Source organism: Thermobia domestica, chromosome 6 (genome assembly GCF_964235325.1).
Source record: "Thermobia domestica chromosome 6, izTheDome1.hap1.1, whole genome shotgun sequence".
Classification (NCBI taxonomy): domain Eukaryota; kingdom Metazoa; phylum Arthropoda; class Insecta; order Zygentoma; family Lepismatidae; genus Thermobia; species Thermobia domestica.
In genome coordinates, this window is record NC_137459.1 from 308,425,270 (window position 1) to 308,452,184 (window position 26,915).

The 26,915-nt window shown below is 35.8% G+C and overlaps 1 protein-coding gene across 1 annotated transcript in view; it reads left to right on the forward strand.

Moving 5' to 3' along the window:
- The first annotated feature begins 667 nt into the window (after positions 1-667).
- Positions 668-26,915, forward strand: part of LOC145688547 (uncharacterized) — a 265,066-nt gene continuing 238,818 nt past the window's right edge. The window contains exon 1 of the mRNA XM_081762940.1: positions 668-1,530. Within this exon, the coding sequence (XP_081619066.1) occupies positions 1,339-1,530 (192 nt within the window). The 5' untranslated portion in view covers positions 668-1,338. The remainder of the gene's footprint in view (positions 1,531-26,915) is intronic.

Consider the following 26,915-nt stretch of genomic DNA (forward strand, 5'->3'; position numbering starts at 1 on the left):
TTCTTAGAATTTCCGTAGCACAGTAGAACAGAAACACTTAAGTTAATTTCGTCAACGGAAATGCTATTTTTTTTTTTTTTTTTTACGTATTGACGTAAACCATTGCGGAATGAGACTTACGGGAATAACATATCTAGAAAGTAGAATCCATTGGCCTTGTTCAGAGCCGTTTTGACGTATGATTAGCTTTTTACTAAAGTCCTGACTACTGCAGGCAGTTGTTAGTCCAACTCTTTAGCATGGCACTAACCACGCGTCAGAACAACATTGCATACGGCCCCATGTTATTTCTCTTTAATAAGTCGCGATATATTGTATATATACACATTAACGAGACAAATTTTCTTTAGTGTAATTTTTTAAATATTATGCGATTATGATCTTAAATATTGTTTAAATTTAAGTTATAATAATGCGCTAAGTTTTGTGGACAAAGCTGACATTAATTTTTGCTAAAACGAAAAAATATAACGAGCTTAATGCAACACTAAATATGGAAAAATTATTTATAAATGTTGTGCTTATTATTGAAAAGTAAAACGCTGGTTTTGAGTTGTGTTGACAGAAATCATGCAGGAAGGAAGACCACAGATTTGGCAACACTACTGACTTGCAGGGTTGGTAACATATAATAATAATGATGATAAACTTTAGACTTTAGGATTATTGTGCGTTCTTTCGGTGTTGCGATACATCAATTTTATTTTTTTTTTTATTTTAAATCAGATTATGTTTACTAATATCTGTAAGCAGAAACTGGGGATGCGTTTGTTACTATATCTTCCACCTTTTAAAATTTTGATAGGAAGAGATATTTTTTTTTAAATGGATGTCCACCTTGCGTGAAGGCGGTTATTTCGGGTATCAGAAGACCAGTATAGTTCGAAATGCAGTGCGGAAAGGAAGGAGTGATGCAATTGTGAATTTCTTTTTATTGTATTACTTCGTTGTTTGCGTGATATATGACACAGTTGAACATATGAAACTGCAAGGGATGGAGAGAAACTAGTTAACAAACTGTTTAATTGTCTAAGCTTGTAGCTGAATCTGAATGCGGTGTAATGAAAAACTTCTCGGATGAGTCTTAGAATGTTCTTTATAAAATGGAGAGAAACGTAAATGTTGTGGAAACGAAGTGGGTGCTGGAGTTGGAATTTCTTTTCACGGAATTTAAGTATATGGTTACAGTAGGTTGTTACTTTACGTGACATATCACACAGTTAAAGATATGAAACTGCAAAGGGACCAGAGAGAGTAGTTGACAGACTTTAGTTGTATGATAGTGGTTTTTGTTCAGATATAGTGGAATATTTTATAGTGCTTGTGTTCTTTGTGACCATGGATTTCCCGTTTACTAAGCCTGTTGTACCTGAATTTGATTGTGGCGTAATGGAGAACGTCTCCGAGGAATCTTGTAGTGTTATTTACAAAACGCAGTTAAATGTAAATATTAGTACAGAGAATTCTTGGCAGTCAACAACAGTAACGAGGGTAGTTTGTATAAGAAGTTTTAGAAATCCTGGACTTCAGGTGAGTATTTCGTACGGTATGTTAGATTATATACATGTACTTACCGATACATTTCCATACAACTTGTTATGGTGCATATTTACAATATACCGTCACAAAATGGTAATTTTACGGTTAAAATGAGAGTGTATAAGAAAGAAGACTGGCGGAACATTTTTGCACAGTATTGGAAAACATTATATGTTTACAAGTGTCAAACCGTTACAAATCCTTTACTGCAGTTAAAATAGGGTAGTGGATTTGAAAGACGAATCTATAACATACTAATTTCCACATGCGGAGTGAACTCCTTCGTAACAATGTGGTTAACATGAGAGACGCCGGTTCGCTTCGCGGCCGGAGCAGATTTGGTTTGGATCCCCCATTAAGCTGTAGGTCCATGTTTCATATAGCCTCGCTGGTAAACGGGACGCTAAACTTAAATCCAATCGAATCCGTCGGCGAAGTATTTCTGCAGATTGTAGGGAACGCGTATTTTATGTGCACAAGTATACAGTTAGTAGTGTGAAACCGAGACAAATGCACTGATCTTGTGCGATATAATATTTTCCTCACTATCCTCGTCTATGCGCAAACACTCCGGACAAAGTTCTAGACACTAGTCCACATCCATTGAGTTGTCATCATCTTGGCTACCAATCCGCCTTCACTCACCCGCTCGGCATTACTATATGATTTGGGTATTGAGCTTTGATAAAGAAAGGAACCAACATTCCTACTAACCCATCTTCACCTATATCTGCGGACCAACATTCTAGGACCATTCCTTCTCTCGATCTCTGGTGCACCTGCTCCCTAGGGACCCGCTGCTGCGCGGACCTTGTGCAGCAATCATGCCCTGACTCGGTTAGATAGGATTTGTGCATTTTGTGACCATTTAGCACAGATTGGGTAATGTTTACAGCGTTATCTATATCGATTTGTACCCATTATCAATACGTACTAAAGTAATTTGGACAAGCACCAAGGAAATAAGGGTGCGGAATGTCTTAGGAATGAATCATTTAGTGCACCTGCATGCTTTTAGAACATTGTGTAATTGTGGGTGTTGTATTATTTCGGTAAGAGTGCGCTTTGAGCAGAAGTTATTTTGGGTATCTTTTAGTTTCTCCCCTGATCTTGCAAACATAAGATCTCCAGTGTTACTTCACGAAACAGATTAGCGAGCGAAGGGGGTTAGACTTCCCGCATGGCTCGTTTAGGTATGGTTCCTATGAATGTTCTGCTCAAAGTACCATTATTTTTTCATTGTTTCTTTTATCATTTGAAATTTACTATATTTTGAGTTAGCACATAAGAACGTTCAGGGAAGTTTCTAGATTACTGGTCCCCTATGTAGGTTAGTAGCTGGGTTGGTTTCTTTCTATACTAAAGTTTATACATTTAATTTACACCGTATTGCCGAGCGAGCGTTAGCGAGTGAAGGTGGGTTAGAGCCCCGCAGGGCACGTTGTTTTCTGTCTTTATTACTGCTCAATGAGAAGGGGGACCAGTAATCTAGAACCTTGCCGAAAGCTCATAATAAATAAATTAAAGGGTGAACTGGACGTAGAGTATGGTGATGAGAGGGTACGGCTATGAAGTGACATTCAAATTGTGAGTATGCGTTGAGTTTCGGAGACGATCATTACATGAAAATTGTTGTTCTGAAATTAAATAGGCTACTAAGCTTTGTATGTTCTGTCTTGGTATCGGTAAATGGAAGGACATTGTTAACCAATAAGGACTGGTAAATTTCCACGTTTAGTATGATGCGGTTTTTCACGCTTCTGTGATAATTCATGTCTTGTGCGTTGCCACTTCTTTAATTTTTGGTCATTTTCTTTCAGTAATATTAATTCATTTCTGTTTAACTTTTCACATAACCTTAATAACCTTAATGTAGGGGGCCTACCAACAAACCAAGTTTATCCGTGAAAACGAATTGTAGGTATAAGATTATGAGCTGTCGGGCAGAATGATAGTTTTGTGGTTGAAATCTGTGTGAGCAAAAGTAAGGCGTATGTGAAGTGATATATAACGGAATTAATTTCCACCAGCGCATTAACTTTGCACCATCAATAGGACATATACTTCATAAGTACAAAGTGGCGGCTGGCAATATAATTTCGTTACTAGTGCAGTAGTAAGCCGTAGTAGTTGGAAGAAGCGAGAATGCTTATCTTATTTTTCCGCCGGAAACCTCTGTTGGGGTTTATATTTACGAACCTAGGTAACACGTTAATGGAAAGCACTACGCAACTTCATCCAAGAAGCACTACCATTTTTGAATTTACGATAGTGTTTCACAGTACTGAGCGTAGTGTTATACTATGGACTGTGTAGTTTGAAATATGCTATATATATTTATTGTTGTGTAAGTGAAAGTAACTAGAATATCCTACACCAATTCGGTTATACTTTTCTGCATTCGCGAACTTAGGTTCTCGCTCTTCCCAGTGGGTTATGAAAACAATCTTATCGCTCCAGTATGATTAGCGAAAGTAAAAGTTCAGTGATAGGATGAGAGAGATTGGGAAGCTTTAGAGTGCATTTCTTTCCGAAACGCACATCTGTATATCTGCGGTAATGTGTGTTGTATTAAGGTAACGTCAGAAGGTAAATATACGTTACTACAATAGGAGGAAATGTTGATATAAAGAGCAGAGTAAGTTGGTCACATTACACATTATTTCTACTGATTATGTGGACCTTTTAGGTGAACACCTGCATCCTATTATCCAATGTTGTTTTGGGTTGATTGAACTACATTTATGTCCAAGACAGGCGTTGAAGCGTAGTTTCATAAACATTGGAATGAACACCACCACCCTTGGCTGGCCGGATCCCTAGTCATGCATATTGTTGAACATTTGTGGTTAGTTCTTGAGCTCAGTCTCCGGAGCAGACATCCTCCTCCGTGCTCACTGACGGAACTGATGTGCTTTACTGCATGAAGAATAGTGCAGTATTCTTCTGAGAATGGTTCATGATTTATGAACCTCCATTCCACGACGATCAGGTGTAACGTGCAAATCTAATGGCTGCCTTATGTCGTATTAATAATGTAAATTGCCTTTTCTTCAGGTGTTTTTGTTATTTTGGTGAGTCGAAGTTTGAAAGTTCGAAACTGTTAATATAGAAATAACATAATAAAGGAAGTGCTGAAATTTTGTACGAAGCGAATTTGAATACAATGAAATCGTTCGACATACTCTGCAATGCCAAAAGATTATCCCGGTGTTGCGAATCCATTACACCTCCAAAGTACCTTCGTGTCACGAACACGGTTACAATATCACGTACTTGTCGCACGATTTGACGCCCTTTGAGCTAAAGGAGACGGATGATCGATGAGAGTTAATATATGTAAAATTATTATTTTTTTTTTGTGCTCTCCCACCGGGAGTGTAACCCTAGACTACGTGCACCAAAGGCGCACGTGCTATCTACAAGATCAGTGGGGAGGGGCGGTCTATCTTTTTTCCATTTAGAATAAAGAGGAACACTTAGAAGGGATTGAAAATTGACTTCATTAATAATATGTATGTATAAGATCAACAATGTTCTGGTTACAATTAGAACTGACGTATCTAGTCAGCTGTGACACGCGTATTCTCCCTTCCGGATTATGAGAAGGATTATCACTTTGAGTAGTATGGGTAAAGTTAACTACATATCTAAAACTCCTGTTTACTTTTATATAATTTCTTTTAACAAGATTTAGCTTCAAGATCAAGAGATGCTGTAATTTTATTACTTCACAAAGGAAAGAGATCCAGATGATTACTTGCAGCAACAAAGGATTATGGCCTTTCTCAAACAGAGAAACCTGTGAATGAGGAGTTGGAAATATTAGTAATATTATTTGATTACTCTTTGACAGTGCAGTCCACTTAGGGCCAGGTACATTAAACGGCAACACATCACTTCCCATGTTTTTATTTATTTATTTATTTTCTTTTCTCGGGGGGCGCGGTGGCTCAGTGGTAGAGCGTTCACCTCTGGTGCTTGGGGTCCCGGGTTCGATCCCAGCCCCCGCCAAGTGAACTTTGTGGTGGACAAACACCGTGCTCGTGGGTTTTCTCGGGGTTCTCCCGTTTCCTCCCACTTTCTTCATTCCACCATTTTCATTCATCTCTCATTATCACCGTCTCCTTTAGCCTCATCGGCATAACCGTGGGACGTAAAACTTAAAGATTTCATTTTTTTTATTTTCTTTTCTCGTTTTTTTTTTTTTTTTTTATTTATTGCCGAGGCTCTCTAAATCTTATTGGATCAAAACAGGGTCAGTCCAAGAGAAATCGACCAATGATGGTTGCTGGCAAAATTTAGTTTTTTATTATTTTCTTAAACCTAAGTTTGTACCACATTTAGTGAGCTGAAAACGGGTATTCATTTATTTTTTAGCCGCGCAGGTTTTGTCGTAGCGGCCATTTTGTATAGGTGCCTGAGTACATTTTGAACTTTTTAGTTCATTCCGTTAAACGCTGTACCTTTTTAGGTTTTAAAAATAATGAGTTCAAACCAAAACCATATGAAAGATAATGGACAATATTGTGTGTTCCTCTGTACACGTTGAGATGTACTTTAGAACGTCGAAAAAAGAAGCTCTGAACATTGAGGTTGGAAACCTAAAAATTGCAATTGTGAAATGTACATTTTGAAATGAAATAAATGTGACTCACTTTCAATTCTTTGTCTACATAGAGACTAGATAATAGACAACGTCCTAAACACGTTCATATCTGGGAACTATATACTTGGTTTTTTGGAAATTTTTAAACATTGCGAATTTTCGAAAATTGTGTATTTTCACCATCGAATATTTCAGGAAGGACAGAAGTAAAAAAATCCAAAATTAGCACAAAATAGGCGATAGTTGTGCAGTAACAAATGGGTAAAATTGCTTCACTGAGACTTCAGTAGTTTGAGTTATAAGGTTTTTCTTCACTGGGACTTAATATCGTGAAACACCATTGGAGTGAATATAAACTTTGTAGCAAAAGTCAAAATAACTCGACCGTAATGTTAAATGGATAAAGAATGCATAATTTATGAATCATATCTTGGATAAAAAACGAAAGTTGTCTGTTATTTCTTTTCTGCCTACAGCACTGCTGTTAAGACATGAGTGAGGTAAATAGTTGACTAATTTCAGGGCTCATAGCGAGTCACTTTTTTAACTAAAAGTCACTTTTTTTTTTTTTTCAAATTGGTCACTAAAAGTTACTTTTTTCGGGGGTAAAGTCATTTTTTCATTTGATTTATGTTTTGCATTGGCAGTTTTCTAACAAAAATATGATAAAAATAAATAGGAAAAGACAGAAACTTTTCTCTTATTACTCTTCTGAAAAGTCCAGTACTTGCTGCTACGTGTGAACCAAGTCAGCTTTATTCTTACTTCAGCATTTATTCTATTTAAAGCACAGTGGATGGTTGGTGGGTGCTTAAGCCCTGGGTAGGTTTGAGAGCCCTTGTATGCAACTGCATTTTTAGTTAACATTTGTAATTTATTTTAAAAGTTTATAATAAAGGTATAAACATAATCCACATTATTTGCTTTGATCTTATTGTGTTAAAGGAGAATGGCATAAATTACCTGTTTGCAGTTTACTTTTCATTGTATGTGTAATGTTGGTAGAAGCCATACCAATGTTCAGCAATCATGTATAGCAAGCCAAAATTTGTATCAAACCAATCACACAAGATAAAATTTTATTACTAGTTAATTTTAATCTGGAAAATATAGAAATTTGGCCTTACCCCATCTAGATCAAAGTTGAAATACAAAACCGTGGAAAGTATGTAACTAATAATGAACCTCTAAACAAAAGTAGAAAAAAAAAGAATTTTCTACATGCAACAGGTAGCGCTTTCGGAAGATGCAACTTCTTCCATCAGCCTGTGGTAGACTTCAAGAATGATAAAAAAACATGAAGTATGGTTAAAAAATTGTTAAAAGGCTACGATATGTAGAAAAAACAAATTTTCTGTCAAACATTAAAACACACGGGAATAGAAACTCACTGACATTGTACACAGTTGTTCACTGTTTTCTGATCTTGCTTTCCAAATAGTGAAAGTATGTAGTGAAAAGATCACTCCAAATAATATTTATTTCTCGTCTATCCAGGTTAAGTGAGGGCCTTTCTTTATGAATATAACACGATTCTTTAATTTTTCGTTCCGTTGCTGTTTTTGCTTTTTCAATTAAACATGATTTCACGATATGATGGTTATAATCTCTAAGATGCGTTGCTAGACCGGATAACTGTTATGGATTTCGAGGTACGAACGTGCTCAGTTATTCTAGTACAAATGTTCCTTCCTGTTTGCCCTATATACACTTTATCACACTGACATTTCACGCCACGCTTTGTAAAGGGTCAGCAAAAAATACTTTAAAGTTGGTTATGTATTTATCTCTAGATTTTGGAGGAACTTCTGAAATTTTGATGTTGTATCTTTGCAGAACCTTCTTGATTTCTGCTGAAAAATGTGGAACCAATCCATCTGTCAGTTACGGCATCTATTGTTGGTTGATGATGGATGCTGACGATCTCCTGTTGTACCATTTTAACAATAAAGATTTTTGGAAACCATTTTCCTGTCCAATTTGTAATAAATACTGTATTTCCTTGTTGAGATCCTCAGAGAGGTCTGAAAGTAAAAGAGCTCTCCTAAAAAAGTTTTTCCAAATATTTCATTTCTGTAGCCATGAATGTAATGATTTGAAGTTGATATATTTTGTAGCAGCAGAAGGTTTGTGGTATACCGAAGTAACAAATTAATTGTTATGTCTTGTAATGATAATATCAAGAAAGTTAAGAGCACCATTTTCTTCAAGTTCCTTCGTAAATTTTATTCTAGGGTGAATTTGATTAAACTCATCGAACAGTTTATTTAATTCTTGAGGGTCCTTGTTCAAAATCAAAGTATCATCAGCATATCGGAAATATCTAATACAAGGAACTTTAGGAAGGATATTTGTTTCAAACATGTCCAGTACCAAATTAGAAAGTATTGGAGAAAGGGTATTACCCATAGCCAATCCATCGTCCTGGTGTCTTGAAATTGGAAGAAATTGTTCCTTAGACAAAAGGCTGTTAGTCGAGAGATTAATTGGATTTCGTATGGGTTCACTTTAGTTTAAGTAAAGCCCTTTCCACTGCCTGTAGAGCCAGGTCTACTGATATTGATGGATACATTTCCACAACATCAAAAGATGCCAAATGGATGGAATTTGCAGCAACAAACGAATTCAGGCATGGTTTCAGCTCCAAACTGTTTTTAACCGTGTATCTAACTGGAATATTATATGATACGAGTTTATCATACAGCCATTTTGAAAGTAAATATGTAGGATGATGGAAACCAGCTACTATTGGTCTCAATGGAATATTAGGTTTATGTATTTTTGGAAGCCCATATATGATTGGTAAGGCTGGGTCATGGATTTTCAATTTCGTTTTGATTTCATCAGGAATTATGGGAGACGCATTGGTTGCTGTTATCAAGCATTTCAATGGGTTATCCTTACATCTAGTAAGAAGAGACGAGACTAGTAGAACCGATCTACCTCAGTACCACAAACAAACATTCTACCGGACATATACGGAAACTAATAGTCCAATTCAGGCCTTTTTTTTTTTTTTTTTTTTTTTTTTTTTTTTTTTTTTTACATAAACATCAACTTTTTTGTATCAGAGCCGATAATGGCAATAAGTACGTAATAATATCAAAACAACAATACAGGGATAAAATGTACGAATATGCCAAAAAGTCTCGTTTTTCAGCAAAAATCAAGAAGGTTCTGGAAAGATACAACATCAAAATTTCAGAAGTTCCTCCAAAATCTAGAGATAAATACATAACCAACTTTAAAGTATTTTTTGCTGACCCTTTACAAAGCGTGGCGTGAAATGTCAGTGTGATAAAGTGTATATAGGGCAAACAGGAAGGAACATTTGTACTAGAATAACTGAGCACGTTCGTACCTCGAAATCCATAACAGTTATCCGGTCTAGCAACGCATCTTAGAGATTATAACCATCATATCGTGAAATCATGTTTAATTGAAAAAGCAAAAACAGCAACGGAACGAAAAATTAAAGAATCGTGTTATATTCGTGTTGTATTCATACAGAAAGGCCCTCACTTAACCTGGATAGACGAGAAATAAATATTATTTGGAGTGATCTTTTCACTGCATACTTTCACTATTTGGAAAGCAAGATCAGAAAACAGTGAACAGCAGTGTACAATGTCAGTGAGTTTCTATTCCCGTGTGTTTTAATGTTTGACAGAAAATTTATTTTTTCTACATATCGTGGCCTTTTAAGCATTTTTAAACCATACTTCATGTTTTATCGTTTTTGAAGTCTACCACAGGCTGATGAAAGAAGTTGCATCTTCCGAAAGCGCTACCTGTTGCAAGAAGAAGAAAATTCTGCTACTTTTTTGCGGTGAGTAATAGCCTTTCCACTTTTTCTCATTGAATATAACCACCGCTCGCAATGTTGTGATATTAGCTACAATAATTTTTAATCTTAACTTATTAAAACATTGCGTATTTCAGCTATGATCCAGCAGGGTTGTTTTGTTTAAAACTAATGATTAAAACGTGTTTTAAGCAATTGATTTTGTTTAAGACAAATTTTGTATACGTTTAAAAACATTTTATTTTAAACGCGTGTATATTTTAAGACTTATTTTAAACATATGTTTATTTTCATTTTATTTTATTTTTGTTTAAAAAAATCTACCAGAGAAAGAAAATTGTCAAAAGTGCTACCCATTCAGAAGACTGTTTTTTTCCCATGTGAATGTCTTGATTTCTCGTGGCTACATTAGGTTAATGTGGTGATCTACATTTTATTTTCTCTCTTTTTCGTTGTTTTTAGCGTTTATTTCATTGTTTAGATGCTTATCAGTTAACTTGCGAGAAAGCGTCGTAGTCGAAGATTGGACTGTTTGTACAACTGATATTAAAAAATAAATAAAATAAAAGGTAGGATCAAAAAATAAAGTAACTATGTTTTTTTTTTTTTTCTTTTTTTTCAGAAATATTTGTCTCTCTGTTGCCTATATTGTTACAGAGTATACATGACGCTGCAAACTAACCTTCCACATAGTTGCCACATTTCTCTAAACTCTTGTTCCAGCGAGTGACCAATGCATCAATGGCTCTATGAAAGAAATGTGTAAAGGCTGTTTAACCAGGTTTTCACTGCATCCTGTGCCTCTTGCACTGTGTTGGAGCGTTGTCCATGAAGATGCTTCTTCATTGGTCCGAAGAGACAAAAATCGCTTGTGCAAGGTCTGGGCTGTATGCAGGGTGTTCCAAAAACCTCCCAGTTGAAACGTGTGACATGGTTACGGATGAGATGGTCTGTGTGCAGTCGAGCATTGTTGTGTAACAACAGGACACCCTCCCTTAGTGCTCCAGGACTTTTCCGACGTATGGCGTCTCTAAGTCTGTCCAACGCCTGGCAGTAGGTCCGAGCAGAGATCGTTGTACCCGTGGAAGGAATTCCAGGTGAATCACACCGAGGTGATCCCAAAAGATAGTGGACATTGTTTTCCTTGCACATGTTACTGTTTTAAACTTTTTGGATGGGGCGATGAAGTTTGTTTCCAGATCATGGAGGAAAGTTTCGATTCTTGTGTCCACAATGGCACAGGTGTCTCATCACCCGTAATGATGCGATACAGAAATGAAGACCCTTCGTGTTGACAACGGGTCAGTGGTTCAGACTAATGCTCATTCGTCTGTGTTTGTCCGTTTCTGTGAGATTCCGTGGTACCCAATGTGCACACACTTTGCGGTAGCCAAGTGTGTTGTGAATAATACTGTGAACGGAACCATACGAAATGTTCAGTACCTCTGCGATGTGTGACAGTGTGATTCGCCTATCCTCTCTAATCATTCCCTCCACCTCACAAATGTTCTGGTCGCTAGCAGACGTTGACGATCTGCCACTTCGAGCTCATCAGTGATGTCAGTTTTCCCATTATCAAACTCACTACACCAACACACACTTGTTTCCTCGATAACACGTTGTTGCCATACACCTCCACAAGTACCCGATGGATCGCGGCTGGTTTCTTTCTCTTTGCATGCAGAAACCTTATCACACTTCGCACTTCAACATTTGACCATGTTTCCAGTAGCCCTGCCATCTTCGAAATGCGATTATCTGCAACTGCGTCACCGTGCAGCTCTCTAGCGGTCACCAGGGATACTACCTGTCAATACCTACAACACACAAAAACAAAGAGTTACTAGCATATAGTGGTTCATTTTTAGGGCACATGTTACCTTACTTTTTGACCCTGCCTTGTAATTATTATGGAAACAAATTTTTGTGTCATATTCAGAAAACAAACAAAAGGTTCTTTGCTAAATTGCGGTTCTGAAATTAAAATATATCAGGTATTCGTTGATACAGTACATCTTCGTTCTCAGTCTCCGTACAACTTGGAATCGTTTAACATGAATTTTACGGGAAGAAAAAAGATCATTTTTGTAGCAAATTTACAGGCATCGTAGTGAGTCTCTTATTCATCTAAAAGTATCTCTCTCTCTCTCTCTCTCTCTCTCTTTTTTTTTTCCAAAGTCTCTATCAGTCTCTTTTTGAAACATTAGTCTACTAAGTCTCTTTTGTTATCCTTACTTAGTCATATTGTTTGGATTGTGGGCAAAGTACTAGAAAATGTCGCTAATTAAATAAAAGAAAATAATAATGATGATGAATAGAAAGTGACATAAATACAAGGTAATAAATATATAAAAGATTACTTGAACAGTGGACTGGTATACGACGGTACTTCTTGAAGTATATTCCATATACAAAGAAAAGTGTTGTTTTTGACAAGCAGTCTGTGAGGAAAATTGTAGATCTACTCAAGAAGCCTGAGATGTTAGCTCAGTTGCAATTTACATTGGGCTCATTCCATGTCAAATGAACCAATATCAGATTTTATGGTTGCCCTTACATCATGGATTTTCTTCATATTTTATCTGTGGGTAGATACCCATGAGAAATGACCACAGGAATATTTGCAGATTTTTATCCCCTAAACGGACCTCAGGAAAAATAAATGAAAATCTGGCATTTTCTGAGACTTCTGCCGCGGAAAAATCGACATGTAATGTTAAAAGTTCTGTAACTCCTTTATTTTTCGGCCAATTGAAGTGTTTCTGGTGTCAAATTAAAGCTAATAGTCTCTACTGTTGAATCAGAAAAAAAGTTTTCATAGAAAACAGATACAAACTCTGAAACACAATTTGTATGATTTATATGTGATTTTTGTTTAAAAATAATAATAATAATAATAATAATAATAATAATAATAATAATAATAATAATAATCTGCTAAATCACTGAAAACACAACCACCACATTTTTACCTCAGATTCACCTAAATATGTATGTTCAATAGTGCAAAAATGAAAAGGGTGTTTTGTGTGGTTTGTCAGTAAGAAATTATAATGCAGGGACACGACTTATGGCACGTTATTAACATTTAACATTAACATGTTATTAACTATAGAAATGTTGCATTTTGTTGGAATGTTTACTACATTGCTTACATTTGGCTTGGTTGAGATGAACGCCTAATATGCAAAAATTAATATATTGAAAGATTATTTTATGAATACGGAAGGATATCATAAATATTGAATGAAGTCAATTGCAATGACATTCTCGCTCACTCACTCCCCATCACACATACCCAAATTACTATTAATAGTGGGTCTAATGACCAGGTGCCTCACGTGAATTTCGAAAATTGCGCCGCCATTTTGAATATAGAGTGGATATAGAGTGAATGGCCGCCATTTTGAAACTACATTAAATCACTTGATTGTTAGATACACTAAATTTTATATCTTTTGCTTCTATTCTCAAAATTTCAAGTCAAAATACTGAAAATTTCGCCCTGGAGTGTAGATGACCGCCATTTTAAAAACCGACCGCCAATTCGAAAGTTGACATTGCTCCACTTTAATGTTACGCACAGTAAATTGTATATGTCTCATGCTTTTATTCATAAAATTTCAAGTCAAAAACCCGAAAACTGCGCCCTATAGCGTGGATGGCCACCATTTTGAAAATCTGGCAGCCATTTTGAAATTTCACTTTTATTCACTACCAAAATCTATAAAGCAAATTTCGAGCGTCTCACGGTCCTTACCTCAAAATTTCGTGTTAAAAGACTGGAAATTGCGCCGTATAGAGTGGATGGCCGCCATTTTGAAATTTTACTTTTGATCACCGCCAAAATCTATACGGCAAGTTTAGGGTATCTCGTAGTCCTATCCTAAAAATTTCGCATTAAAATACCGAAAATTGCGCCCTGTAGCGTGGTACAAACAGACATACAGACAGGAAAATCCAAATGCAGATCTAGTGCAAGTAGGAGCCTCACTCACGTTCGGCAATTAATTATTGTATATATATATATATATATATATATATATATATATATATATAATTATTATTATTTTACATTATTAAATAATAGGTTATGCTTTTTAAATGACTTGTCCAGTATGAAACTTATAAAAGCTGTGTCTGGTGAAGAATGAGTCACCTAAGAAGCACATGTTCTGTGCTGGATCTAACAGGTTTGGACGTGTTTGAGCCTGTTCAAACAGCCACTAGCTTGTGTCAAAGTGGCAGCTTCTACTCAGTTGGCCTTCAGAGCTTGTGGTATACACGTGTTGTACTGTTGAAAAAGTGTTACTGAGTGACTGTTATTTGGTATTTTGAAGTTACTCTAACAATGTGACAAATGGAACCAGGTGATCAGTGTTCGGTTTGCAGGCAGTATGAGGAATGTGAGGAAGTTCCAGACAGGAAAGTAACTTCCGTGTGTGATTTGAAAGCAAGTGATGTGGAACTTATCAGACTTAGAGCCAAATGTTCTGACTTGAAATTTATTTGTGATTTCCATTTAAAGCAGTATTTATCTCTTTATGAAGTCAGGCAGAGAACATGCATTGATCCTTTTCAAAAGCATAAGAAAAAGATAGTGAAAAGTTTAAAATCTGCTTCGCTGGCATTTTCCAGAAGATTTGCAGATATTGAACTAATTCCTGGCACAAAATTGTGTATATCTTGCAGAAAAGCAGTGATAGCAAGCAGCAGCAAATCGTACACTGAAATCAACTTTGATTCTGATGACGCTTACGAACCAGATGAATCTGTCTTAAAAAAACTTAATAAAGCGTATGAATTAATTAACTGTTCACCACTGAAAGCTACCAAAAGAAAAGTGGACACAAGAGGCACATACTTAACACATAAGGCTAGTCGTCTTGCTGTCAGTTTCACAGGGTTAGCAGCAAACGCTTTTGGTACTGAAGGGCCCCAGTCCTGTAAGAATGAGGTGGATGAAGACAAAAAAAATGCAAGGATTGTGAAAGTCTGATGGAGAGACTTCGCGCAAAGTTTTCTGCCAGCAGTGTTGATGAGAAAGTCCAAATATTAACCCTTGTCCCTGAATCATGGAGTATCCAAGACACAGTGTCTTTTTTCAATACCACTGTGTATTTAGCAAAAAAAGCAAGGAAAATATTACAAAATGAGGGGATTCTAAGCAAACCTAGTCAAAAGAAAGGACATACTCTCTCACATAATGTACCGTAGTAAAGAACATTGAACTTCACTACTATGATGATGATATTAGTCGGATATCATCAAACACTAGAGATGTCATATCTGTATCAACGGAGAGTGGGAACAGGGTATTGGAAGTTAAACGATTGATCCTCCACAACTTCAAAGATGTGTTTCTTACCTTCAAAGAAAAACATCCCCATGATAAGGTTGGATTTTCTAACTTCTGCGAACTTCGACCTAAAGAATGTGTCACAGTCACCAGTCGGGGAATACATTCCATTTTTGTCTGCACCTACCATCAAAATGTGAAATTAATGCTGCAGAGTATTCACATTCCTGTGCCCTACCATGAATTATTCAGGAAAATAGTGTGTGATATAGAATCAGAAGAGTGCATGCTTCACCGATGCCCCAACTGTCCAGGTACAACTCCCCTTCATGACTGTTTAATGCAACTGGAGGTATTAGAAACAAGAGATGATGTTACCTTCAAGCAGTGGCTCCAAACAGATCGTTCTATGCTTGAAACATTAGTTAAATCTGTTGATGAATTCATCGATACTTTGGTTAATAAACTGGACACTGACAAAACATCATTTCATTACCAAGTCTCAGAGTGCTTACCTGAAAGAAGTGAAAACCAAATTAGCAATTAATGAATGTCTTATATTGGTAGATTTCAGTGAAAATTACACCTGCGTTGTGCAAGATGCTACTCAAGGCTTCCATTGGCACAATATCCAAGTTACAATACACCCTGTTGTTGTTTACAGAAAGAAAGATACGGAACATACATCATTGTCAATGTGTTTCATTAATAACTGTCTAAAACATGATATCTGCACGTTTCTTACATTTCAAAAGAAATTCATACAGTACATATTAACTGAAAATCCGAACCTCACACATGCAATTTACTTTAGTGACGGAGCCGGGGCACAGTACAAGAACTATAAAAACTTTATCAATCTTTGTCACCATCATCAAGACCATGGCTTAACGGCTGAGTGGATTTTTTTTTTTCCACAAGCCATGGGGAAAATGCATGTGATGGAATAGGTGGTACCATTAAGAGACTTGTTACTAGAGCAAGTCTCCAGAGAACTACAGATGATCACATTTTAAGTGCAGAAGATGTGTACAAATTTGCTGCCGAAAATGTAAAAGGAATAACATCATTCTATGTTGATGAAAAAGAAATAGAAGAAAGCATACAGTTTTTGGAAAAACGTTTTGAAACTGCCAACACAGTGCCAGGAACAAGAGAAAACCATTTCTTCCAGCCTCTGCATGATCAACCCTTCTTGTGAAGAAAACAACATCACCAAAGACATCATTTCAAGCTGTGCTTGGATGTAAGGAAAGGGATACTTTCATCAAAGTGTCACAAGAGAAGTTTTACGCTGTTCAGTATGACAGGAAGTGGTGGATAGGAAAAGTCATTGAAATCTCCTACTCTGAGAGGGATGCAAAAGTTCAATTTATGCACCCGTCTGGATCTTCAAATACATTTTTTTGGCCAGAAACAGAAGACTGTTGTTGGGTGCCATTTGAAAATATTATCAGAGAGGTTCCAATGCCAAGCTTGAAAACACTTTCAGGAAGAAACTACTTCATTGAAGACAGTGTTCAAACATCACTTGCTGAGGCCATTCATGCTTTAACTTACCAGCTGATGCAAAAGAAGGGGACGTTTTAAACTTTTATTTATTCAGGTATTTATTTGTAGTAGTATCTGCCTGTATATGAGTAGCTAATATGTTGTTGTAACTCCTTCATTTTACCCAGATATTATTTGTATATCTCTGTGAACATAAAAAAAACATCAGTGTGCCAGTGAATTGTTGTACAATATTCAACGCATGTTAATAACGTGCCATAAGTCGTGTCCCTGCATTATAATTTCTTACTGACAAACCACACAAAACACCCTTTTCATTTTTGCACTATTGAACATACATATTTAGGTGAATCTGAGGTAAAAATGTGGCGGTTGTGTTTTCAGTGATTTAGCAGATTTTTTTTTATATATATATATAACAAAAATCACATATAAATCATACAAATTGTGTTTCAGAGTTTGTATCTTTTTTTCTATGAACCACTTTTTCTGATTCAACAGTAGAGACTATTAGCTTTAATTTGACACCAGAAACACTTCAATTGGCCGAAAAAATAAGGGAGTTACAGAATTTTTAACATTACATGTCGATTTTTCCGCGGCAGAAGTCTCAGAATATGCCAGATTTTCATTTATTTTTACTGAGGTCCGTTTAGGAGGTAAAAATCTGCCAATATTCCTGTGGTCATTTCTCATGGGTATCTACCCAAAGAAAAAAAATATGAAAAAAATCCATGACATAAGGGCAAATGGCATTGGTTCATTTGACATGGAATGAGCCATTGTCTTCTGCCAAGTTATATGAGAAATTTACACATCGTTTTCAGAGTGAAGCTCCGCTGGTTCATATTTTACATGCAAAGTTATAGACGTCATTGGAACTATCGCAAGCAGTGTGTCTAAATGTGCTGCTGTTAATGAAGTGAAGTAAGCGTCGTATGATTGGACCAATTGTAGGTTGTTTTAATCCGATAATTTACTGTCTTTAAAACAAATTGTCATTTCAGAAGAAACAAGAAAAGAACTAACTAAACTACTAGAAGTGGATGCTTAACAGTTCTTGAAGAGTGTACAATCACATTATATTTCAGGTGGTAAATATTTGGTGCAAAATTCAATGACTAATTCTGTTCACATTAAACGAGCACTAGCATTTCTGAATCCTGAGGCTAGAAACTCACAAAGTAGCTGCAGATACATCAGAACTGTAGCAAGAGCACTATCTGTAGGCGTGCTAGATGATCAACTTGTTGACGAATGGACATGTCTGTAGCTTGAGCATGAACGTGCTGGAAATAAAATTACTTCTTCGCGTATTGACAGTTACTGGGCTCTTTTTATGGGACTTAAGAAGGCGGATGGTTCACCAAAATTTCCTTTAGTAACTAAAGTAATAAAAGCTGCACCCTGCCTGTCCCATGGTAATGCAGATATTGAAAGGAGATTTTCAGTATCAAAAAATGCTCTGACAGAGGAAAAGACTGATGTCTTGTAGAACCTTAAACAGTATTTTGATTGCGAAAGATGCCTTAAAAATTTTATGATAACAAGCCTCATCTCGTTCCAATTTCTAAAAAGATGATTACCTTGGGTCAAAATGCTCATAACAGTTTCTGGAGGAACTACGACTAGCTTAGAAAAGAAGTGCCATACTTAGAGAAGTTGTAAAAAGCAGAAGAACAAAAACTGGAAAATGCAAGAAGAGCTAAGAAGAACATAGAAGAAATTGAAAGCCAGCTTAGTGAAAGAAATCGGAAGTATAGTGACACCAAAGAATCTGCAATCGTCTAATTATATAGTTTTTTAATGCACAGTCAAAGAAGAACTGAAATTTATCCAAGTGCAAAGGTTTTTTTAAATACATATTATATATTATATAATGCTACTGAGATGTCAAATAATAATGACGTTATTGTATCTTTGAAAAAAGCCAATCCCCATCCAGGACCAGAAATAAAAGCTTTGTTCTGTTGAAGGCTTTACAGCTGAGTTGTCCCTCAGCTTTCTATATATATGTTCGAAAATTACAAATGTCTTTAATCATTTGTGAAGATTGGAAAATAGATAAATATATATTTTTATTTCTGGTCTTAACCGGCATCTTGGTAGAGGTAAATTACTATAAAAAATGTTACATTTTCTAACTTATGACTGAAAGTTGATTTGTGAAGTTCCTTATCAGAGGCGGGTTTGTCTACAAAGTCTCCTTTTTTGCTTTATTTAGTCTACGAAGTCTCCTTTTGTGCTTCATTTGGTCTACAAAGGAGCTATTTTCAATGCCATTAGACGCTCCGATGCCTGAATTTATTAAAGTAATAGATAAGAAAACGACTATACGAGCTCGTTGCAAAACGTACAAAAAAGAAATGGTTGGTTTACTTCAAAGAATGTAGAATCATTATGAAAAATGCAATGCTGTGAAAAAAAACTAAAAACCCAAACAAATGGAAAAAGTGTTGATACGAAAATTGCTTCTGATGATTCTAACATCTATGATGTGTTTGATATGCAACTGGAAACTTCAGGGAAGAATTAATTTTGTATCAACAATATCATTTTCATTATATTGTGAAAATTTTATTTCGTCCCTCTTCCCCACCTCAGTTCTAAATTTTCTAAAAAACTTTACACCTTGGCATAGCTTGTATGAAGGGACCAGGCGACTTGTATGGTTTTAGTTACATTTATTTTGGACTCTCGACTGCGGAGGTAATACGTTTTGAAATAGAATTCATTTACTGAGCAAAACTGAACTTTATTGAAAGTAGGTTTGGATCCATTGTGCTCTGAATGTCTAAATATTACCTTTCTTCAATAAATTATTGACTCAAAAAACAACCAACTTCCTAGGCTTGCAGAAAATATTCTAAAGTTAGCATAACATGAAGTGTGCTTCAAACATTAATTTAGAAAATTTATTATTTTAAAATAATTTTATTAGCATCAGTGTTCTGAGATAGTAATCAAATTTTGCAACAAAAATTTCACCAGCCTCCACGAAGCGCGAGCTTAGCCCCTAAAGGCATAGCTAGAAAATATTCAGAAGCGTTAACTCTGAAATGACTTGCTTTAGGGCTAAAATAACCGCACAACCCTATTTCTGGTAGAATTCTAGCCTTAAAACCTGTAACATGACTCCCTTTACATTTGAAATTTCGAATACTAATCAAAGATGTCCGCCATGATGCTTGACAGCACCATTTGATTTGTCAGACCACTTGCGAATTTCGTCATTCTCCCTCAACCCGTTCTCAATACACAAGGATGGTGAAGACTTTTGTTTTGCAATGTATATTGGTAGATTGTGTGAAATCTCTATAGTAGGTGGATTTTAAAATCTACCTAAAAAGCTTATTACAACCAAGAAAGTACTTATAAGAGTCACTGGCATGAGGGTGTAATAAAAGGGGGTCGTGATATGAAATAAATTGAGAATTACTAATCTATAATGAAATATTGTGTACTCAGCACAGTGTAGTCTTAACGAGAATAAAATAAATGAAAAGATCGGTTGCAAGAGCAAAAATGTCTTAATAAATACGTTATTACCATTGTTGAAAAAAACATGTTTTTTTAAAAAAAAGAACGTTTTTATGTTTAAAACATATTTTTTCTTGTTTTTAACGTTTAAATGAAAGTACTTTGTTTTAAACAAAAAAAAAAAAGTTTATTTTGTTTAAAACAATAATATACAAAGGCATATATATTCCACTTTTACATGTTCACAGGTATTGCTTGCAATCTATATTCAACCGTTAGATCAAATTTTGGGAATTTCCCGATTTCTGTTCACTGAATATGTAGTTTGTGTTACGTTCTACTGGTCGTCTGCATTCTTAATCTTTAAACGCCCATTGACGCAACTGCTGTATCAGGGCTTTAAACCTCAATGGTTCAGTCACTAATTAAGACTGGAAGATGATTTTGGAACCAATTTATTCCTGAAGGATGCAGCTTTCCGCTGGTGTGCATCTTATCTATGTGGGGGTACCACGTGGCGGTGGGAGGAGGGTAAATATCGTGTTCTTTTGTTTCTTTTAAAACTTTTTTGGGAGCCATTCCCCCTCTTGGGGAATAGAGTCTTAAAAATTGGTACGTGAAGCAATGAAGTAGGGCACTACAAGGTTGTAAAGGTTGGTTTTGGTCAAATTTATTAGACATGTAAATTTGACCTCGATTCCTGAATATGAGCATGTGATAATTATCACAATGACACGCATTATGCTCGGGTTCGCCAGATCTGAATAAATTAATATGTAAATTTATATTTGCCTACCAAGGCTGGGCTTTTGATGGTTTGTTTCCGAAGATTGCACCGGTGCGATAGTAAGCTAAATCATGGAAAGCTGAAGTTAACGGCGCGGGGCTTGAACCTCAGGTCTCAAAGTCTAATGTTCAATTAGCGATTCACGAAACGTAGAGAAATTTAAAAGTAATACTTCTAATGATATACAGATCTCGAAGTCCTACTTTTCCCCCAAAACGGTATAACCAGGGCGCTAGGAAAAAGTACTTGCGCAGCTAATTAGAATCTAAACAAAACAAAATGAACATCTGTTTTACGCAACCTCCACAGAACGGTCACACGCTGCAAAGCTGAAAGAAAATTTTCTCGCTAATTCAGTTTTTATGGGACAGACTGTACCGACTACCACTTGGAGAAGCAAGTGAATTTTTGAATAAAAATTCAATTGCTGAATGCTGCAGAAGATTTTAGATTTATTGAAATAAAAGATATAATGGAAATAAATCAAATCGAAATAATTCAAAATAACTCAAACTAATTATGACTGTGGTGGTCAGTTCAGGCATCTCCCAAATTACTGCTAATGTCAAGAAAGAAGAAAAAAAAAAAAAACTTTTACCATATCTAGCAAGGATGAGGAATTTAAATCTACTTTGCTTAAATAACAAATGTTACACAGAAATTTGGTAACAGCAATAAAATTTTAATTAATTAAAAAAATGAAAGGTAGTAACTAGTGAATGAAATAACAATTTAGAGTAGTCAACAATAAAAAAAGTTAAATAACAGAAGAAAAATCTTTTCAACATGAATCAATACCATTGCTTGATTTTTGAAAATGTTAATGGCAATACCTGAATTATTTTTATGGAATCAGGATTCCACCTGAGAACGTTAAATAGAGAATTTAGTCTGTTACCTCAGCATACAATTATGTGATTTCCTGGATCATTTCATACTTCTGATTAACAGTTCTTTTTATTAATTTCCAATTAAGGCTCAAAAATACAATTAATCTGAATTGCAATCATATATGCTTTTGAATAATTTCTAACAGTAAATGAGATTTTTAATTTCTCTGCTTATAATTAAACATTGGCAAACAGATTGTTATTACTTGAATTCAAGTTTATCACCTCCAGATATTGTTATTAACAGGGCCCGGATCTTGTTGACAAGTCAACTTTCTTCTGTTCCGCATAGGAGAAGGCAAGTTCAAGTAAAAACGTTATCCATCAACTCTACGTTCTAAAAATATAGTTTTTTAGGATCAACTTTTGGTCTCTTTTTGCTATTTTGAAATTTCAGGTCATTTTTTAATATTTTAAGGTAACTTTTAGGTCACTTATGGTCTTTTTATTCTTTTTTTTCTACATACGGAAATCTTTAAATGAACACGGTTTACGGATGTGGAAAAGACGAAGTTGAATAATCTCTTTTCTTACTTCCTGACTATTGGAGTGGAAAAACTGCATTCTTAATAAGCTAATGAAAACTAAACTGTAGCTGGTTAACGAAAGGCGGGGGTTGGTAGGTGGCCAAACAGATAGTTTTGGGTTATTGACCACAATTAATGTTATCACGTGAATAACTAAAATGCATTAGAAGGCGTACAAGGGCTTTAAACGTGTTTTTATCTATTATTTTCCTGTAGTCTAAACTTGCTAAGTTTTATTGTTTAAGAGTGCTTCCTAGTTTGAACTCGGGAGTGAACTGACGCTTTTAATACTTACAATGCCGTACAATGGACTGATCAATGGACATAAGTGATAAATGGACTGCAACTAACTGAAACAAAACTTTTTGAATATGAGTGAGAAATGTTAATTAAAAATCCAATGGATATTAAAAAATGTCAATGTTTAATGAAATAAAAGTTTGAGAAAACGTAAGTTTTAAGGTCAATTTTTTGTGATTTTAGGGTCATTTTACAGGAATTTTAGTGTCATTTTATAGGTCACTTTTTAAAAATTTTTAGGTCAACAAGATCCGGGCCCTGGTTATTAAGGAAGAATTAAATTAAAAAAAAAAAAAAAATAGAAAAATGAAAAGACTGTAGAGAAGTGATGATTGGATAATTTTGATTTACTTTAAAAGTCATGACTTGCTAGCGAATGCGAATGGAAACGTGAAATTATAGAAAAGATACAATAGGATAGAAGTGCACTTGTGGATCTTAATATTCGTATATCTATCTATCTATCTATCTATCTATCTATCTATCTATCTATATATATATATATATATATATAAAACTAAATATTCATACATATAAACATTCAAATCATTATTCAATTTTATCTAAACAAATTACCGAAGAAAAATCAATGTTAATTATCATATAAACAAGCAATAAAATATACATATAATATTGATGCAAATATGCTTCTTATTCTGACCTTTCTTCATCAATTATATAACCGAAAGTCTTAGTTTATGATGAGGAGTTAAGAACTCAAAAGGTTATGCAATAAGATGTATTATTTCTTTTAATAAAATAAAACAAAATAAAATAAAATAAATCGATAAAATAAAATGGATCACTGACATGCAACTGGATTTGTGGTTATTGGATGAAAATTAAGGCACGTTAATTGTTCATTCCGTATGGGAACGGAGAATCAAACAATACCAACAGTCTCGATCCGATTGGGGAATGAAGTAAAGAAATCGACGGATGACATCTGCCAAAATAGTCCGGCCTTGAGTCATAATGGGGAAGGAATAAATTAACTATGTTTCCTACCTTCTCACCGCAACTGGTCGCCATTTCTTTTTATGACTGCTTCTTACCAGGCACGTACTTTCTTCTTTGCGTCAAACTTTATAAAATGCATCACTGGCACTTAGCTTCTCGTGCTCCTTTCCAACTGGGCCATGCTTCTGTCACAGTTCCATGGTTGAAGTCATTGCTTCGGATCCCGACGTGTGCATCTCATGGGCTGTATACTCGGCTGGTCGCTCATTTGCCTCTTCACAGAGCATGTGCTAGGGCTTCCATGGGATGTAGATGTTTACTTCTGTTCTCCTATGGATTTGTCTGACATTTTCCACTATGTTGTCTATTCAAAACATGTGCAGCCTTTTCTGTTGTTACTAGAAGCACATGCGTTCAGCAACCGATTGCCAACTAGAACTATCAACTAGTTCGATCACCGCCACTATCAACAAACCACTTCTGCTTTTGATAACACTTTTTCTTAGAGTAAAATTATTCGAAAAATATTTATCAATGTAGTCTACAGCGTTTGAACGATATTAATCAATAGGAAATGTTAACTGGTCCGCTCCTCACAAAACACCACGACGGCGATGTACTAGCACATAGTTATTAATTAAGAATCACTTAAAAAAATAAGTTCGTCGATATTTGTTAGTGTGTGTGTGTGTGCGTAGAACGGCCGTGTGTAATGTTCGACGAATGTATTGCAACTGCCGTAGCTTCTTTCGGTGTTAGGGCGCGTACCTATCTATAAACAAAAAGATCTTTCTTTTCTTTTAAAAAAAAAAATAAAATTCGCAACTTGGTTTGTTGTGGTGGCGGTTTTCGTTGTTCTCTTTTTTTAAAAAAAAAAGGTTCGTTGTAACGTTTCAGGTTGAGTTTATGACATGCTTACAAAGCTAAAGGGTATCTGAATGTTTCCAATGCAAAAAGGATGTTTTAGCAGTTCCTCGGAGAATTTTAACTGTTAATTGCTCGGCCTGTGTGGGCCACGAGGACAGAAAGAAACGGGATCTATTGTCCAGAAAAGTTGTCCTTCCGTTACCTGCGATCGAAGCTGGTTGAATCGCAAAGTAAAGATGTTTATTAAAAAAAAAAAAAAAAAAAAAAAAAAAAAAAAAGTGTTCTGGCTAACTCAAATTTTAATATCGAGTTCATTGTACATAATTTATATATGTAATAATAATAGCTTCTAGTTGATTGTCACAAGGTAATATCGTGTATTTGTACTTCTTGCTTATATGGGGGAGCAGGGAGGGGACAAAGTTAGCCAATTTTTGGAGTTTCAGTTTTTTGACGTAAATTACATTTATTTTTACAACAAACATCAATAGCTCAGCCCCTAATTAAGCTAGAAAGATGATTTGGTACCAAAGTATTCCTGAGGAATGAAGCCTTCCGCTGTTATGCATTTTATTAGGGATGGGCACAAGTCGAGCTAAAACTCGACTCGACTCGAAACTCGCAGCAAATTTGAGTCGAGTCAAAGGTAATTTTCTCGAGTCGAGTTTCGAGCCAAGTCACTGTTTTGAGGTCGAGTTTCGAGTCGAGTCGAGTTTGGTAAACGGCTCTCTCGTTTAGCTCGTTTTAACTCGTTTTGAAATCATGGCCTGATTAGACTGGAAAGCGAAAGTCATAAGAAATGTAAGCAGTAATATGGAACATTTTTAGTGTTGCTTAGAAAATGGGACACTGCACGCATCTCATCTCGTCTAGATTAACAAGACGACTATGAATTTTTATAACGAGACAGCCTCAAATGTGAGCATCAATGTAAACACCGGTATATACTGTAGTCCTTAACACCAAGGCTGAGACCTGCACGATCTAACTTTTGAGCCGAAGCAGAAACCCAACCCAGGTAGTGATGATAACTGGCTCAGTTCGGTTCAGCTAAGGAGCAGCTCAAGCCGGCTCGGTTGGGTGAGCTGTTGGCTTGTTTCAATAATGAATGAGCTGTGAGCCGAGCCGCTAGAGCCATTGAGAACCCGAGCCGAGCAGGTTTGAACATGTTTGGCCGACGCAGTCTAACTTTAACGACTTTTGGTTCGAGCCTGGATACTTGCTCCTCCGGAACTGAAACCCAGTACCTCCTTAACAATGTCCTTGCCTCCTTGACTCCACCTTTTCCGAGGTCAGCAGTCAAGTAGCTTTTAGTATTCAGATACAAACCGCCTATCATTCATGTTTGTACACGCTGGTGTTATAATAATAATAATAATAATAATAATAATAATAATAATAATAATAATAATAATAATAATAATAATAAGTTGTAGTAATAGTATCATTGATAATTATATTGTCTATGTAGGATACTTGAAGAAAGTACTTGAAACTACACACAGCATTTGGCTCGACTCGACTTGAAACTTGAGTCGAGTTGGAGGAAATTTTTCGAGCCGAGTTCTCGAGTCGAGCTCAATGATGTCGGTTTCGAGTCGAGTCGAGTTTCAATGAAAACTCGCTCGTGCCTGTCTCTACATTTTATGTATGTAGGGAGTATTTATGTACGGCCGAGAGAGGGAGGATGAAGTTCGTTTCTTAAATTTTTCATCAATTTTTTCATCAGATTTTGGAGGCCATTCCTCCCCCTTTGTGGTACATCCACAAAAATTAGTATGTGAAGCAATGAAGTAGTCCCCTACATGATAGTAACCTGTATATGTACTTGTGTTTATGGAGGAAGATGGGGTCAAATTTGGCTAATTTACATTTAGTTTCAGAACGGTTCGTTCTAAAATTTCGTTTGTTTTAGAAATTCCGTAATTTCGGAGAACAGGCTTCAATCCGAAAGACACCCCCACCATAACCCCTTTCGCAAATCCGTTATTGCTGATAATTAGTAATGACAACAATTTAAAACATAAGAAATGAAATCAGTCAGGAATCACAGTACACGCACTATCTCTACATTCACAGATGGAATTAAGAACTTTTGTCGGAATAGTCGAATGCGGGACCGAATCCCGGATTTCCCAATAGAAGTGGAAAAGCTAACCACTCACTCATGTTTGTTGTGCTTGATTTAAATGTATTTCGTAGTTTTTCTTTTCTTTTTTCAATAAAGGTAAAGTTCCGTAATGACATGTTGAACTCTTGTTAAAAATTCAGAAACCTTCAGGACTGGGTAAACCGTGATGGTGGTTATATATTCCAGAGTCTTGGAAACCAAACGCTCAG